General features: G+C 48.9%; 1 protein-coding gene across 1 annotated transcript; it reads right to left on the reverse strand.

Annotated features, from left to right (window-relative positions):
• On the reverse strand, nucleotides 1,652-3,700 carry LOC102171106 (cathelin-related peptide SC5). Its single transcript, XM_005696010.3, has 4 exons — nucleotides 3,410-3,700; nucleotides 2,672-2,779; nucleotides 2,438-2,509; nucleotides 1,652-1,840 (listed from the first exon to the last, which is right to left on the reverse strand). The coding sequence occupies exons 1-4, from the start codon at nucleotides 3,608-3,610 to the stop codon at nucleotides 1,739-1,741; spliced, it is 483 nt and encodes a 160-aa protein (XP_005696067.2). The 5' UTR covers nucleotides 3,611-3,700; the 3' UTR covers nucleotides 1,652-1,738.

Raw genomic sequence — 14,131 nt, forward strand, 5'->3', positions numbered from 1 at the left:
CTTGAGAAATCTGTATGCAGGTCAAGAAGCAACAGTTAGAACTGGACATGGAACAACAGACTGGTTCCAAATAGGAAAAGGAGTACATCAAGGCTGTATATTGTCACCATGCTTATTTAACTTCTATGTAGAGTACATCATGAGAAACGCTGGGCTGGAAGAAGCACAAGCTAGAATCAAGATTGCTGGGAAAAATATCAATAACCTCAAATATGCAGATGACACCACCCTTATGGCAGAAAGTGAAGAAGAACTAAAGAGCCTCTTGATGAAAGTGAAAGGGGAGAGTGAAAAAGTTGGCTTAAAGCTCAACATTCAGAAAACGAAGACCATGGCATCCGGTCCCATCACTTCATGGCAAATAGATGAGGAAACAGTGGAAACAGTGGCTGACTTTATTTTGGGGGGCTCCAAAATCAGTGCAGATGGTGACTGCAGCCATGAAATTAAAAGACGCTTACTCGTTGGAAGGAAAGTTATGACCAACCTAGACAGCATATTCAAAAGCAGAGATGTTACTTTGCCAACAAAGGTCCATCTAGTCAAGGGTGTGGTTTTTCCAGTGGTCATGTATGGATGTGAGAGTTGGACTATAAAGAAAGCTGAGTACAGAAGAATTGATGTTTTTGAATTGCAGTGTTGGAGAAGATTCTTGAGAGTCCCTTGGGCTACAAGGAGATCCAACCAGTCCATCCTAAGGGAGATCAATCCTGGGTGTTCATTGGAAGGACTGATGTTGAAGCTGAAACTCCAATACCTTGGCCACCTGATGTGAGGAGCTGACTCATTGGAAAAGACCCTGATGCTGGGAAAGATTGAGGGCAGGAGGAGAAGGGGACGACAGAGGATGAGATGGTTGGATGGCATCACCGACTCAATGGACATGGGTTTGGGTGAACTCCAGGAGTTGGTGATGGACAGGGAGGCCTGGCGTGCTGCGGTTCATGGGATCGTAGAGTCTGACATGACTGAGCAACTGAACCAAACTGAACTGATCCCTAAACACAAGCCCACTGCTTCAGTCTGGGACCCAGCTGAAAAAACGGTGATGTGTCTCAATGCCACAGGAAAAGCCAGGAGGGATGGGCTATTTCAAAATTAAGATGGTCGAGGGCAAGAGGTACGTCCTGGGCGTTGCACCTGCAGGCTCAGCCCTGAGACTGAACTTCGTCTCTATGAATGTTTAACAAGGTGAGAAGCCTGGCCGCTCGTGGACTGTCAGCTCCACATGAGCAGGAGCAGCATTCCCACCAGCACTGCACACACAGCAGGTCTCCTTACGTCCTACTGGGTGTTGGAGGAGGAGGCCAGGGGCGGCTGAAGGGCTGGGGAGGGAGTGGAGACACTCTCCAAGAGTGGAGACACTGTCCTGGAGCTCCTGGGCCTGCTGCCTCCCCCATGCCCTCCTGGAAGGAACAGGAGCCTCACACTTCTCTGTGTTCACAGGAGTGAGTTCACACACACACATACACACATACATACACACAGGAGAGATCACACACATACACATACAGGAGTGATAACACAAACACATACACACACTTAGACACTCACACATACACACACCCGACACTGAGGGCCTCTCAGAGTAAACAGCTCAGTCATGATAAGTGGGAGAAGGGGAGACAATTGAAACTGAGGCTTGGAGGAATTTGTTCTCACAAGAATTTATTTCTCAGAGTCCAGAAGTCTTCACCAGGGCTGGCAGACCCTTAGGACTCTTTCCTGGGCCCACAATTCACCCAAGTATTCCAATTAGTCGGATAACAGCTGGGCCATACGTCTTCACACCACGTAATATCTTCCTACCCAGGCTTCCAAGTCCCCTGACACTCTGGGGCTGTGCAACGAGAAGAAACACGTTACTGTGGAGGGAGGGACCCAGGGTAAGAGCAAAACCCTCCCCACTTGGGCATCCCCACTAACTGGGCAATTTCAGGAGGTTTTAGGGCACAGGCACCCTCTGGCTGCAAACGTTGGAGCCTCTGGTTGAATCTCCACACCACAGACATATGAGGAAACTGAGGCCCACAGATGACATAGGGTTTTCTGGGGTCACAAGTCCATCCCAGCAAAGCTGGATGACAGCAGGGGCTGAAAGCTCACGACTCGAGTCAGTGCCGCTCAAATTTCAGCACAGTCAGAATCTCCTGGAGGCCTTGTGAAAATACAAATGGCTGGACCCCACCCCAGAGTTGGATTCAGGAGATCTCAGTGGGGCTGAGAATCTGCCTCTCAGTTCCCGGGTGGGGACCCCAGTAGAGAACCCCTGCTCTAAGGGATGCAGAGCCAGGGCTAGAGACCTGGGGCTCAGGGGAAGGAGAGGCCCGGGTGGGAGGGCCTTTCTCTGCCCTGGATAGGGCAGCGGGTCATTGGTCCAAAGGATGTTTGATACACTATCCCCCAGAAGCCTTGCAACCCAGGAGGGGTCACTCACCGCAGCACAGGTGATGTCGAAGTTATTCCCGACCTGGTCCAAGGTGACTGTCCCCACACACTCTTTCAGCAGCTGGAAAGGGAAGCTCCAGGTCAACCTGGAAACCCTGGGTCATAACCTCCCAGTCTCACCTTACCTCACCCGCCAGGGGCTGGAAACCTTCCCTGAAATTCCCAGTTCAGCTTGCGCTGAGAAGCACTGATCCCAGCCCTCACTCCCAGCCCCCAGGCTCACCCCATTCTCCTTGAAGTCACACTGCTCCACGGGCTGCTGGCTCGTCCTGGGGCACACGGTCTCCTTCACCCTGAAGCTCACAGGCTTCGGGATGTTTGAGTTCTCGTCCTGATCCAGGAATAAAATGGGGAGACTCGGCTCGGGCTCATGTTTCCTTCTCTGACCTGTCTCCCTGCCCCCCACCCAGACGGCAGCCTCTCCAGCCCCCTGTGTGTCCGGCCCTGGGCTTGGTGCTGGGAGCACAGGGGAGGGCACAGAGCCCGTGCCCGGCCTCACGGGCACACAGAGAGCAGGAGCGGCCCTCACAGCAGCGCTGCTGGCAGCGCCTCCCCTCAGAGGGGCCCAGGGAGGTCAGGGTCGCCTGCAGGAAGAGCCCTTGTCACTGGAGCCTCCAGGCTGACACAGGCCCTCCTGGCAGGAGACACCGAGGTGCAGGGGGGGACATTAGCAGGGAAGTCACCTCACAGAGCCTGTGACCTCTCCATCCCTGGAGCTCCCAGAAGTCCAGGGAGCCTGAGCCAGGTGTGCAGGGCACCTGATCCCACAGCAGAGATGCTAAGGCAGGAAGCCTGGTGCTGGAAGATGACCCAGGTCTGGGAAGGTTTCCTGGAAGAGATGGGAGCCCACCTAGAGGGAAAAGTGCCTTCCTGACAGGAGGACCAGCCTGAGTGAAGGGGCGACAGTGTGGCCGAGGATGTCAGAAGACAGATCCCCTTCCCAGTCCCCTCCCCAACTCACATCCTGCTTGGGAGGCAGGTCTAGCTCCAGGAGGCGGTAGAGATTAGCTTCTGAGGACTTCTCATTGAGCTGATCCACAGCACGAAGCACAGCCTCCCTGTAGCTGGGGGCCTGGGCCCTGGCCGAGGGCAGCACTAGTCCCAGCAGCAGGAGCCACAGCAAATGCCGTCCCAGGGAAAGGCTGGCCCTTTGGGTCTCCATGGTCCCCAGTCTGCCTCCTCCCAACCTGAGGGACCCTCCTTTATCCCCAGTCTGGGCTCTGATGCAAAAGTTTAACCGGAGCCTTCCTGATCCGCCCCATTCCTACCCTCCTCCCAGGGTGTGAGCTGGACTTGCCTCAGCCCCTGCTATTGCCTCACAGGACTGCAGGGCAGCGAGTGAATTTTGTCTCCTGTGCAAGGTGAAGAAATGGTTTCTCCATCTCCTACAATACCTTGGCCTCCCCTGGACCCCATGGGAAATGTCACAGGCAGGCTTGCTCAAGAGGGTTGAGTCCCCAGGAGACGCGGGGACCAGGCAGTGTCTACAACCCCTCTGCCTCCACACTCTGGTCTCCTCGGGATTCAGGGTAGAGGAGTGTATTCACCTTTCCACCTCAGCTCTAGGCACTGCCTGGCACCCAGTAGACAATCACTTAACACTTGAAGAATGGATAACAGTACCGACCCCTTCTAGAAGTACCCCTTCGGCTTACATTTCTAGCCTGTTCCTAGGCAGACATCCATCCCATACTATTCAGTCCTCTGGAACCAACCCTCAGCCAGTCAGGGGTTTGGCTCCATTTGTCCCCTCTCCTGGGTTGTTCTCCACCTCCTTTGTCACTCTAAAAATGTCCCATCCCAAGTCCTTAGCAGATAAGGCCTGTGTCCCTGATACCTCCCATCCCAGTATGAAGAAAAGTCATGTAGGTCACTGACTACACTTTTCTGCCCTCTCTCATGCTCAAGACCCCCGCAGGCTTGCTTATCCTTCCTTACTGGATCCAAAAGTCACACTCAAGCTTTGTCTTTATCTATACAGACTCGGCATCGCTCTGTCCTCCTGAAATTCGCCCTTAGCCGATTCTCCCCAGTGTTGTTCTCCTGGGTCCCCTCCTCCTCCCTGGGGCTCCTGCTGAGTCTCCTCCAAGGACTGTCCTCTTAGGAGGCGGGGCTGGCTCAGGTGCATGCCAGCTGCTTCTCCCCACCCCGTCCGTCCTCACACGTTCCTGGGGCGGCCCTTCTGAAGACACCAGTTCTCCTGGCCCCGCATCACTGCTCTGTATCTCTGAGTTCAAGACACCTGTGAACACCCCCAGTTGTCCACATGGGACAGTTTGGTTGTACCTCAGAAAGTGGTGACCCAGATGGATGGCATTGGCTGTGGAGCTTTTGTCTTTGATCTTTCCGTGCATCAGTTTCTTTCCCAATGAGGCTTGCTGCCCTACCGTGTCTTCTGTCTGTCTTTTAGCTATGGAAAACTTTAGTCAAAGGATAAATTTAATCTGAGAAGTGAGAAATCCTGAAACAAAGGAAAAACAGTCAAAGGAGACTAAATAATGTAGTCATTAAGCATAGTCAAGGACCTTAGTTCTTTCCCAAGGGCTATAGATAATATTCTGAGTGTATCCTCGGAGCTGTCTTACAGATGCCAGAACCCCAGGTGGAGAAGTTAACTACATGCTGAGCAGAGTGTTCCCAGGACATGAGCTGCCACAGTTCCAAGAACTGACTGCAAAGAAATGGGAACAAATGGACTCTGGAACTGAAGACTAACTGTACCTAAAACAATCAGGATGATGCTGGTCAGACCACTGATGACCAGTTTGAAGACGACTGTTAGAGATGACTGTGCTGTTTCTGCATGTAGCCCCTGATCCCTGACTCTGTTAATACTGTCACTGCCCCCCCCCCCAACCCCCTGCTTGTCTGGGCAGGTGAAGCGGGGGGAGTCTGCCTTTGGACAGATGTCTGCCACCCTCCCCCCACAGTTGCCAGCACCTGAAATAAACCAAACTTTCCTTTCTACCAACCTGGCCTGTTTATTGGCTTTTGAGCAGTGAGCAGCTGGAACCCACACACACATTCCTTTCAGTAACAGCTGCATATCAGCCTTGGGAAAAGAAGGAGAGAAAATCACCATCACAACTCGTGTATGAACAGTCTTCATGTCTGCAGTTACTCTGTGAACCACTCAGAAAGATCACCGGAGATATTCAAACTGCAATCCAAGAATACCTATTAGATTGCCACTGTCTGCTTCCAAGAACACCTATTAGATTGCCACTGTCTGCTCTCACTCCATTGGAAGAGACTTTAAGCCCAACACCTACAAATCCGGAATTATAATCAGCTCCAATCGCTGCTGTTGTCCAGTCGCTAAATTGTGTCTGACCCTTTGCAACTCTATGGACTGCAGTATGCCAGGCTCCTTTGTCCTCCACTATCTCCCGGAGTTTGCTCTAATTCATGTCCATTGAGTAGGTGATGCTATCTAGTCATCTCATCCTCTGCCTTCTCCTTTTGTCTTTAATCTTCTTTTCCCTGCGTCAGGTTCTTTCCCAATGAATCAGCTCTTCACTGATCCAACTGCTGACCTTTGCTTTTTTTAAATTTTTTTTGTTTTGATAGTTTCCATAGAAATGCTTCTAGTTGAATACCTGATTGCTTGCACTCTTTAGGCCTATTTGGTGAAGCCACTCGCATCACTGTCTCCTAAAATGAGACACAACCTTTTGCCTAAACTGGTCTTTTCTCCAGACTAAGAGACTGGTTCAGTGAGATGTGGAGGAATTTACCCTCTCTGGACAGACTCAAACCTGTTTCACAGGATGGCCCCAAATATAGATCAGTGATCTTGAAGGCCCCGGGAATTTGTTCAAGGATTTACATAATATCATGGAATATTTTCCTATTTTCATGGTTGGAACCTCCAAGTCCGGGACAACAGCTACAGAGTGGACTTCAGACTATTGCCTAATAATTATTATAAGATTCATCTCTATAATCCTCTGTAGATATGTGTTTCTGGGTTTTAACCCCTGCTCTTTACCATATCAACTATCCACCTAGTTAAGGTTCTCACCATTGGCTCTGAAGCCTGGGCATCACTTGGTGGATTTAGTGTAAACCCTGACTGTTGATCTTTTTTTTCTCCTTTCTTTCTTTTCTTTTTTGTAATGCAAATGCCTACCTTAAGCTCTAACTGCCAGGCATCCACTTCAAAGTTTATCTTCAATAAACACTCTGTCAGCCAAGGAGGAGAATAAAAAAGCCAGGCCACCTCCCCCTATGGAGGCTCCTTTGTGTCTGATTTCTTTAACTGACCCTTTGGGCCAATTGTTTTTTCTCTTGCTGCACTTTAAATGCCTGCACTTGTATTATACATTTACAATAAAAAGTGAGCCCTTAGGACATGAGTTTGAGTAAGCTCTGGGAGTTGGTGATGGACAGGGAGGCCTGGCGTGCTACAGTCCATGGGGTCACAAAGAGTCGGACACGACTAAACTAAGAAACCCTAAGTCACCAGCCTCAACCCCCAAAAACGCAGGACCGCTGGCCCATACTCTCTTTGTCTCTCTAATCTTGATCTCTGTGTGTGGCCCTAGTCATGCCAAATAATTTCCAAGGCCCACAGTAATGAATCTTTTATATTTTTTCCCCAAAGTTCTCTGATGGAGATTGCTGAAGGGCTTCTTGCAGTCATAATCAGAACCCCAAGGGCTAGTCCTGTCCCAACACTGGCTGTTGATAGGCTGAGACCTGCACACAACTCTTGAGACCCTTGAGAGTCCTGGGGAGAGTTGCCTTCCTGCAGAGACAGCCAGGCTCAGGCAGGAAAAGGTCACAGATCCCCCTTCAGGGGCCTTGGCCAAGGAGGTGCTTTCACTATGCGCAGCTCAGTCCCAGACCCACTTCAGTTCTCCTTGAATGTCTGACCCTCCCAGAAGGTCCACTGCTCGACCCAAATGGAGCTCCCACATCTTCCCACTAGCAAACCTGTCCCCTCCCACAACTGCTCCAGCCAGCCCCTTCCTTTTCCATCCTTCCTCCCTCCACAGCCCCTCCGAGAGCCAGAGCTGCATCTTGTCCCTCTGCCTCTGCAAGGCCCTCACTGCGTCCAGCTGTCCAGCTCAGGGGCCATCCCGCCAGCCAACCGCAGGGTCCCTGTGCAGCCAGCTCTCACCATGAGCTCTGGCCACTGGATCTGCTGAAGTCTGTAAGCCAGTCGACCTCCATGGGGCCTGCCTCAGTCTACTAGAGATGTTGTAACAATACTGACAGCATATTAAAAAGCAGAGACATCACTTTGCCAACAAACGTCCATCTCTAGTCATGTATGTATGTGAGAGTTGGGCCATAAAAAAGGCTGAGCCCCAAAGAATTGATGCTTTTGAACTGTGGTGTTGGAGAAGACTCTGAAGAGTCCCTTGGACTGCAAGGAAATCCAACCAGTCCATCCTGAATATTCACTGGAAGACCTGATGCTGAAGCTGAAACTCTAAAACTTTGGCTACCTGATGCGAAGAACTGAGTCATTGGAAAATACCCTGATGCTGGGAAACATAGAGGGCAGGAGGAGAAGGGGATGACAGAGGATGAGATGGTTGGATGGCATCACTGACTCAATGGACATGAGTTTGAGCAAACTCCAGGCAATAATGAAGGACAGGGAAGCCTGGCGTGCTGCAGTCCATGGGGTCACAAAGAGTCAGACACGACTTAGTCACTAAACGGCAACAACTCAATAACACTGACCTTCCCAAAGGGAAGGGTTCAGAGTCTCAACCGGAACTTTCTGTGATGAAGGAAATATTCTACATCCATGCTATCCAGTATGGCAGCCATTAAACACGTGTGACTATTGAGCACTTGAAATGTATCTTGTGTAACTGAGAAACTGACTTCCTAGTTTAATTTTCATTCCTCTCAATTTAAGTAGCCATCTGGGTATAGGACAGTGGTAAAGATCCTTTTTCCCTTGGTCTTCTTACAAACTTTTTCTCCTCCTTTATAGCTCCATATTCCAAGGTGTTTATGGCAAAAGCATGGCCTTTGACAACCCCAAACTTTGTCTGGCCTTGCCCACTTAGCTCAGGACAAAAGGAACCTCTCAAGATTTGCAGAAATTGGCTGCTCTCCAGTCCACATGGACCAGAACAAAGCAACTTGCTCAAGACACCAAACTACCCACAGACAGCTGTCAAGCTGAGGTTCCAGCCTCTCCCAGCTTCAATTCACCCTCTCATCCCCATCTTCTCCTGCAGATCATGGAAGGACAATCAGGAGCCATTTTCAAAAGGGCAAGCTATGACACTTATGGGGCTTCCCAGGTGGCTCACTGGTAAAGAATCCATCTGTCAATGCAAGAGATGCAGGTTCGATCCCTGGGTCGGGAAGATCCTCTGGAGGAGGAAATGGCAACCCACTCCAGGATTCTTGCCTGGAAAATCCCATGGACAGACGAGCCTGGCAGACTACAGCCCATGGGGTTGCAAAGAGTCAGACACGACTGAGCACACACACTCTGACACTAATGTATATCCCAGAGATTTGGCATCTAGGTATTTACCATCAAGAAGTGAAACCATTCTTGCATACAAAAACTTGTACAAGAATGTTGATGATAGTTAAAACCCAGGAACAGCCTAGATGTCCTTCAGCAAGTTCATCAACAGTGGACATTCACATGATGAAATGCTACCTGCCAGTAAAAAAGAATGAACTGTTGATATACGCATCGCGAATGAACCTCATAAACATTATGCTCGATATTGTCATAAATGAAAGAAGTCAGATGCAAAACACCTCATATTGCACGATTCTATTTATATGAAACCTCCAGAAAAGGCAAAAGGGTAATGCAAAAAGTAGGACATAGATCAGTGGCTGCCAGGGCCACGGGTTAGCAAAACGATATTGATGGCAAAGGGAATGCGTGGGGTGATGAAAACGTTCTACCTCTTGATTTGGTGGTGGCTCAGATTTACATGGTGGCTCAGACAGTCAAGAGTCTGCCTGCAATGTGGGAGACCAGGATTCGATCCCTGGGTTGGGAAGATCCCCTGGAGAAGAATATGGCAACCCATTCTAGTATTCTTGCCTGGAAAATCCCATGGATGGAGGAGCCTGGGGGCTACAGTCCATGAGGTCGCAAAGAGTTGGACATGACTGAGCGACTAACACACACACACACGATTGTACATATTTGCTACAAGCTAAATAAGTACACATAAAATTGTGCATTTTATAAATGCTGTGCTTAGTCGTTCAGTCATATCTGATCTTTGCTTTCCCACGGACTGTAGCCCACCAGGTTTTTCTGTCCATGGGGATTCTCCAGGCAAGCATACTGGAGTGGGTTGCCATACCCTCCTCCAGAATTTATAAATAGGTAATTTATATCTCTAAGTGCTGGCGATGGGGTGGGCACTGATCTCTCTCCTCAGCTTTCCATGACCGCAGAGCCCAAATTCACATGAGCTGGCCCTTGAGTCACTGGAAAGGGGTGAAGGTGAGGAAGAGCGGTGGCGCTGCGGCAGCCCCCTCCCTGCCCACTCAGGAAGGCTCTGGGTGCGCCCAGGGAAGGGAGGCCCCGGCCACCCTCAGACCACTAACTTGGGGCTGGGGCAAGCACCTACCCTGCTGTATTTCCATTATCTCTGTGAAAGCAATTTGGGGCCTGCATTGGATTAAGTGGGTACTTCTCAGAGTATGTTCCATGGACCAGGGGTCAAGCAAGATTCCCAAGAAAAGGATCTTACATTCAAATAAGTTTGTGAAATCTACCTTGCTGTTTCTTGAAAGTATTGGTCATTCAGTCGTGTTCGACTCTTTGCAACTCCACGAACTGCAGCCCTCCAGGCTCCTTTGTCCACAGAATTCTCCAGGCCAAAATACTGGAGTGAGTAGCCATTCCCTCCTCCCGGGGATCTTCCCAACCCAGGAATCAAACTGGGGTCTCCTGCATTGGCAGGCAGATTCTTTACCATCTGAGCCACGAGGAAGGAGACTCACAATACACATGAGCTTTTAAAGGCACTAAGGAGTCCTGAACAAAAGGAACTTGTTTCACTCTGATTGATCCCTTTTCCTCGAATGTAGCCCTTTTTCCAGAGAACACATTAACATCCCACAAAGCCCAGGGCACACCTTGGAGTCTGGATTTTAGTCTCAAAAGATTGGAACTAGTCCAGCCCCATCTCCCTCTAGGGTAGGTTTTGCTCAGGGCTGGAAAGAGCAAAGTCCTGGAAACTGTCAGTGAAAAGAATCAATAAACAGTCATAAAAAAAAAAGAAAAAAAATCTATAAGAGGAGTAGAAAAGAGTTTTATTTGAGAACCAAGGACTATAGCATGGAAGTCAGCTTCCCAGATTACTCTGAGAAACTGCCCCTGAGAAGCTTGGTTCTCAACACAGTTTTATATCTTTTCAGAAAAAAAAGACCATTAAAGAAGTCAGGAATATATTTCACCAAGGTTTAAAAAAAAAAAAAAAAAACAGACCAAGTAAGAAACAAATAAAGCCAACTTTTTAGAAAAAGCAAACTAGCACTTGCACAGCAAGTCAGTATGGCCTTGGCAGGTGGAAGGGGCCTTATCATCAAAGGAGGAGTAAATGCATTGGTGTCCCAGGAAGCGAAGCATTTAAGGTTTTGTATTTTGTTTTGTTTTCTTTTTTACCAGTTGGCTTTGTGATCTCAGTTATCCCAGCTGCGGCAGTGAAAGCTCAGAGTCCTAACCACTAGGCCACCAGGGAACTCCCCTAAGCTGTTTCAAATCCTGAAAGATGATGCTGTGAAAGTGCTGCACTCAATATGCCAGCAAATTTGGAAAACTCAGCAGTGGCCACAGGACTGGAAAAGGTCAGTTTTCATTCCAATTCCAAAGAAAGGCAATGCCAAAGAATGCTCAAACTACCGCACAATTGCACTCATCTCACACGCTAGCAAAGTAAAGCTCAAAACTCTCCAAGCCAGGCTTCAGCAATACGTGAACCGTGAACTTCTTGATGTTCTCTGAACCAGAGATCAAATTGCCAACATCCACTGGATCATGGAAAAAGCAAGAGAGTTCCAGAAAAACATCGATTTCTGCTTTATTGACTATGCCAAAGCCTTTGACTGTGTGGATCACAATAAACTGTGGAAAATTCTGAAAGAGATGGGAATACCAGACCACTTGACCTTCCTCTTGAGAAATCTGTATGCAGATCAGGAAGCAACAGTTAGAACTGGACATGGAACAACAGACTGGTTCCAAATAGGAAAAGGAGTACGTCAAGGCTGAATATTGTCACCCTGCTTATTTAACTTATATGAAGACTACATCATGAGAAATGCTGGACTGGAAGAAGCACAAGCTGGAATCAAGATTGCCGGGAGAAATATCAATAACCTCCGATATGCAGATGACACCACCCTTATGGCAGAAAGTGAAGAGGAGCTAAAAAGCCTCTTGATGAAAGTGAAAGAAGAGAGTGGAAAAGTTGGCCTAAAGCTCAACATTCAGAAAACGAAGATCATGGCATCTGGTCCCATCACTTCATGGCAAATAGATGGGGAAACAGTGGAAACAGTGTCAGACTTTATTTTGGGGAGCTCCAAAATCACTGCAGATGGTGATTGCAGCCATGAAATTAAAAGACGCTTACTCCTTGGAAGAAAAGTTATGACCAACCTAGATAGCATATTCAAAAGCAGAGACATTACTTTGCTGACTAAGGTCTGTCTAGTCAAGGCTATGGTTTTTCCAGTGGTCATGTACGGATGTGAGAGTTGGACTGTGAAGAAGGCTGAGCGCCAAAGAATTGATGCTTTTGAACTGTGGTGTTGGAGAAGACTCTTGAGAGTCCCTTGGACTGCAAGGAGATCCAACCAGTCCACTTTGAAGGAGATCAGTCCTGGGATTTCTTTGGAAGGAATGATGCTAAAGCTGAAATTCCAGTACTTTGGCCACCTCATGTGAAGAGTTGACTCATTGGAAATAACTCTGATGCTGGGAGGGATTGGGGGCAGGAGGAGAAGGGGACGACTGAGGATGAGATGGCTGGATGGCATCACTGACTCGATGGACGTGAGTCTGAGTGAACTCCAGGAGATGGTGATGAACAGGGAGGCCTGGCGTGCTGTGATTCATGGGGTCGCAAAGAGTTGGACACAACTGAGCGACTGAACTGAACTTAATGTGCCTTTTTCTTCAATAATTAAAACAGATATACAATATATGTTTGAGAGTCCACAAGCAGGCTGCTTTTCAAGTTAATTCATGTATAAGCCAGAATGGCTTCCCCATACCTCAATATGTGAAAATTTATTTTATCAAAACCTCAAGCTCAGTGGTCTGGTAGTCCAGTGGCTAAGACTCCACCCTCCCAATGCAGGGCTCACGGGTCCGATTCCTGGTCAGGGAAATAGATCCCATGTGCTGCAACTAAGATCTAGTACAGCCAAATAAATAAGATTAATAATAATAATAATAATAAACAACCATGAGCTCTTCCTCCAACTGCCACCCCTCCCCAACAAGGCACCTTGCCTAATGGGGGCATTTGTCAAACAGTCAGCAGCAGAATGGCACAAGAGGCCCTAACTCAACCAGGACAGAGGGAGCCCCAGGGACAATTTCACTTCCCAGAGGCCCAGGGATTAAGAAAGAGTGGGACAAGGCAATGTTACCACAGGCCGAGGTTTCTGGTTTCCAGCCTCTTCCAGCCTCAACACAAAGTGTTTCCTCTCCTCCCAGAACATTCTGTTAGGGGGATGGGGGTGGGGGGAACGGGTTAGGGGGCGGGGGTTGGTCATAGCACCCAGGTGCAAACTGTAAGGAGGTCCCAGCTGCTATTCAGGATCTCTAACTTCCAGAGGGAGGGTCCCAGGAAATCTCACAAGGGAACTCTGCAATTGAAATGAAGTCACACACCCTTACTCCAGAACATACTATGGCTCCCAACTGCCCTGGGGTCCTCCATTACCTAGCAGCTGCCTCAGACCTAACTTTGGCCTCCCCACCTTTACCTGCCAGGGGCAGCCTCTCTCAAAATGTCCAGTGCTGGACACTCACTCACGCAGTAGGACACGTAAGTGTAAGGTCACACACCCAACAGAACTACATTAGCCAGGGACAGGCTGGGACAATGAGGGTCAGCAATCCCGTTTATTTCCAACTTCTGAAAAGTGTTTTCTTGCTTTATTCTCTCTTGCTAATGCCACCTGTGTGGTACACTGCTCAGGAGTCATTCCTCCAATTTCCTTGAGGTGGTGCCACTGAGACCAAGAGTGATCAAGAGGCTGACTCATAAGATATAGGGCCAGCTGAGACTCGCAACGGAGGTTTGGGGCTCCTACCCCTGAGCACGTCCCACCATGAAAAGGGCTCTAGAAACAGATCCCCAGAGACTGGGGTGCCTTCAGTTTTTCACACACGACAAGTCCCTCTAGCTGCTTTTTCTGCGAACACTCATTAATTCTATTCCTAAGAATATTCTTCTGGGAAACAAGCATCCTCCGGTGGCCTCCTTGAGTACTACACCAATGCTCAATGGCCGAAAAAGTCAGCCTTTTCTGAAGAGAAAAAGGACCTCATCACCCTGGACCATAGGTTCAGTTTACTTTCTTTTCAGGGAGAGACGGGGGGAGGAATAATGGTGTCTCAGAGGCCCTTTCTAACCACACTGCCTTCAGGATAACATTCACATTCTTATTTTTCATTTACTCCACAAACATCTCCCCTTCTTTCTTTGGGCAA

This window comes from Capra hircus, chromosome 22, assembly GCF_001704415.2.
Source record: "Capra hircus breed San Clemente chromosome 22, ASM170441v1, whole genome shotgun sequence".
Classification (NCBI taxonomy): Eukaryota; Metazoa; Chordata; class Mammalia; order Artiodactyla; family Bovidae; genus Capra; species Capra hircus.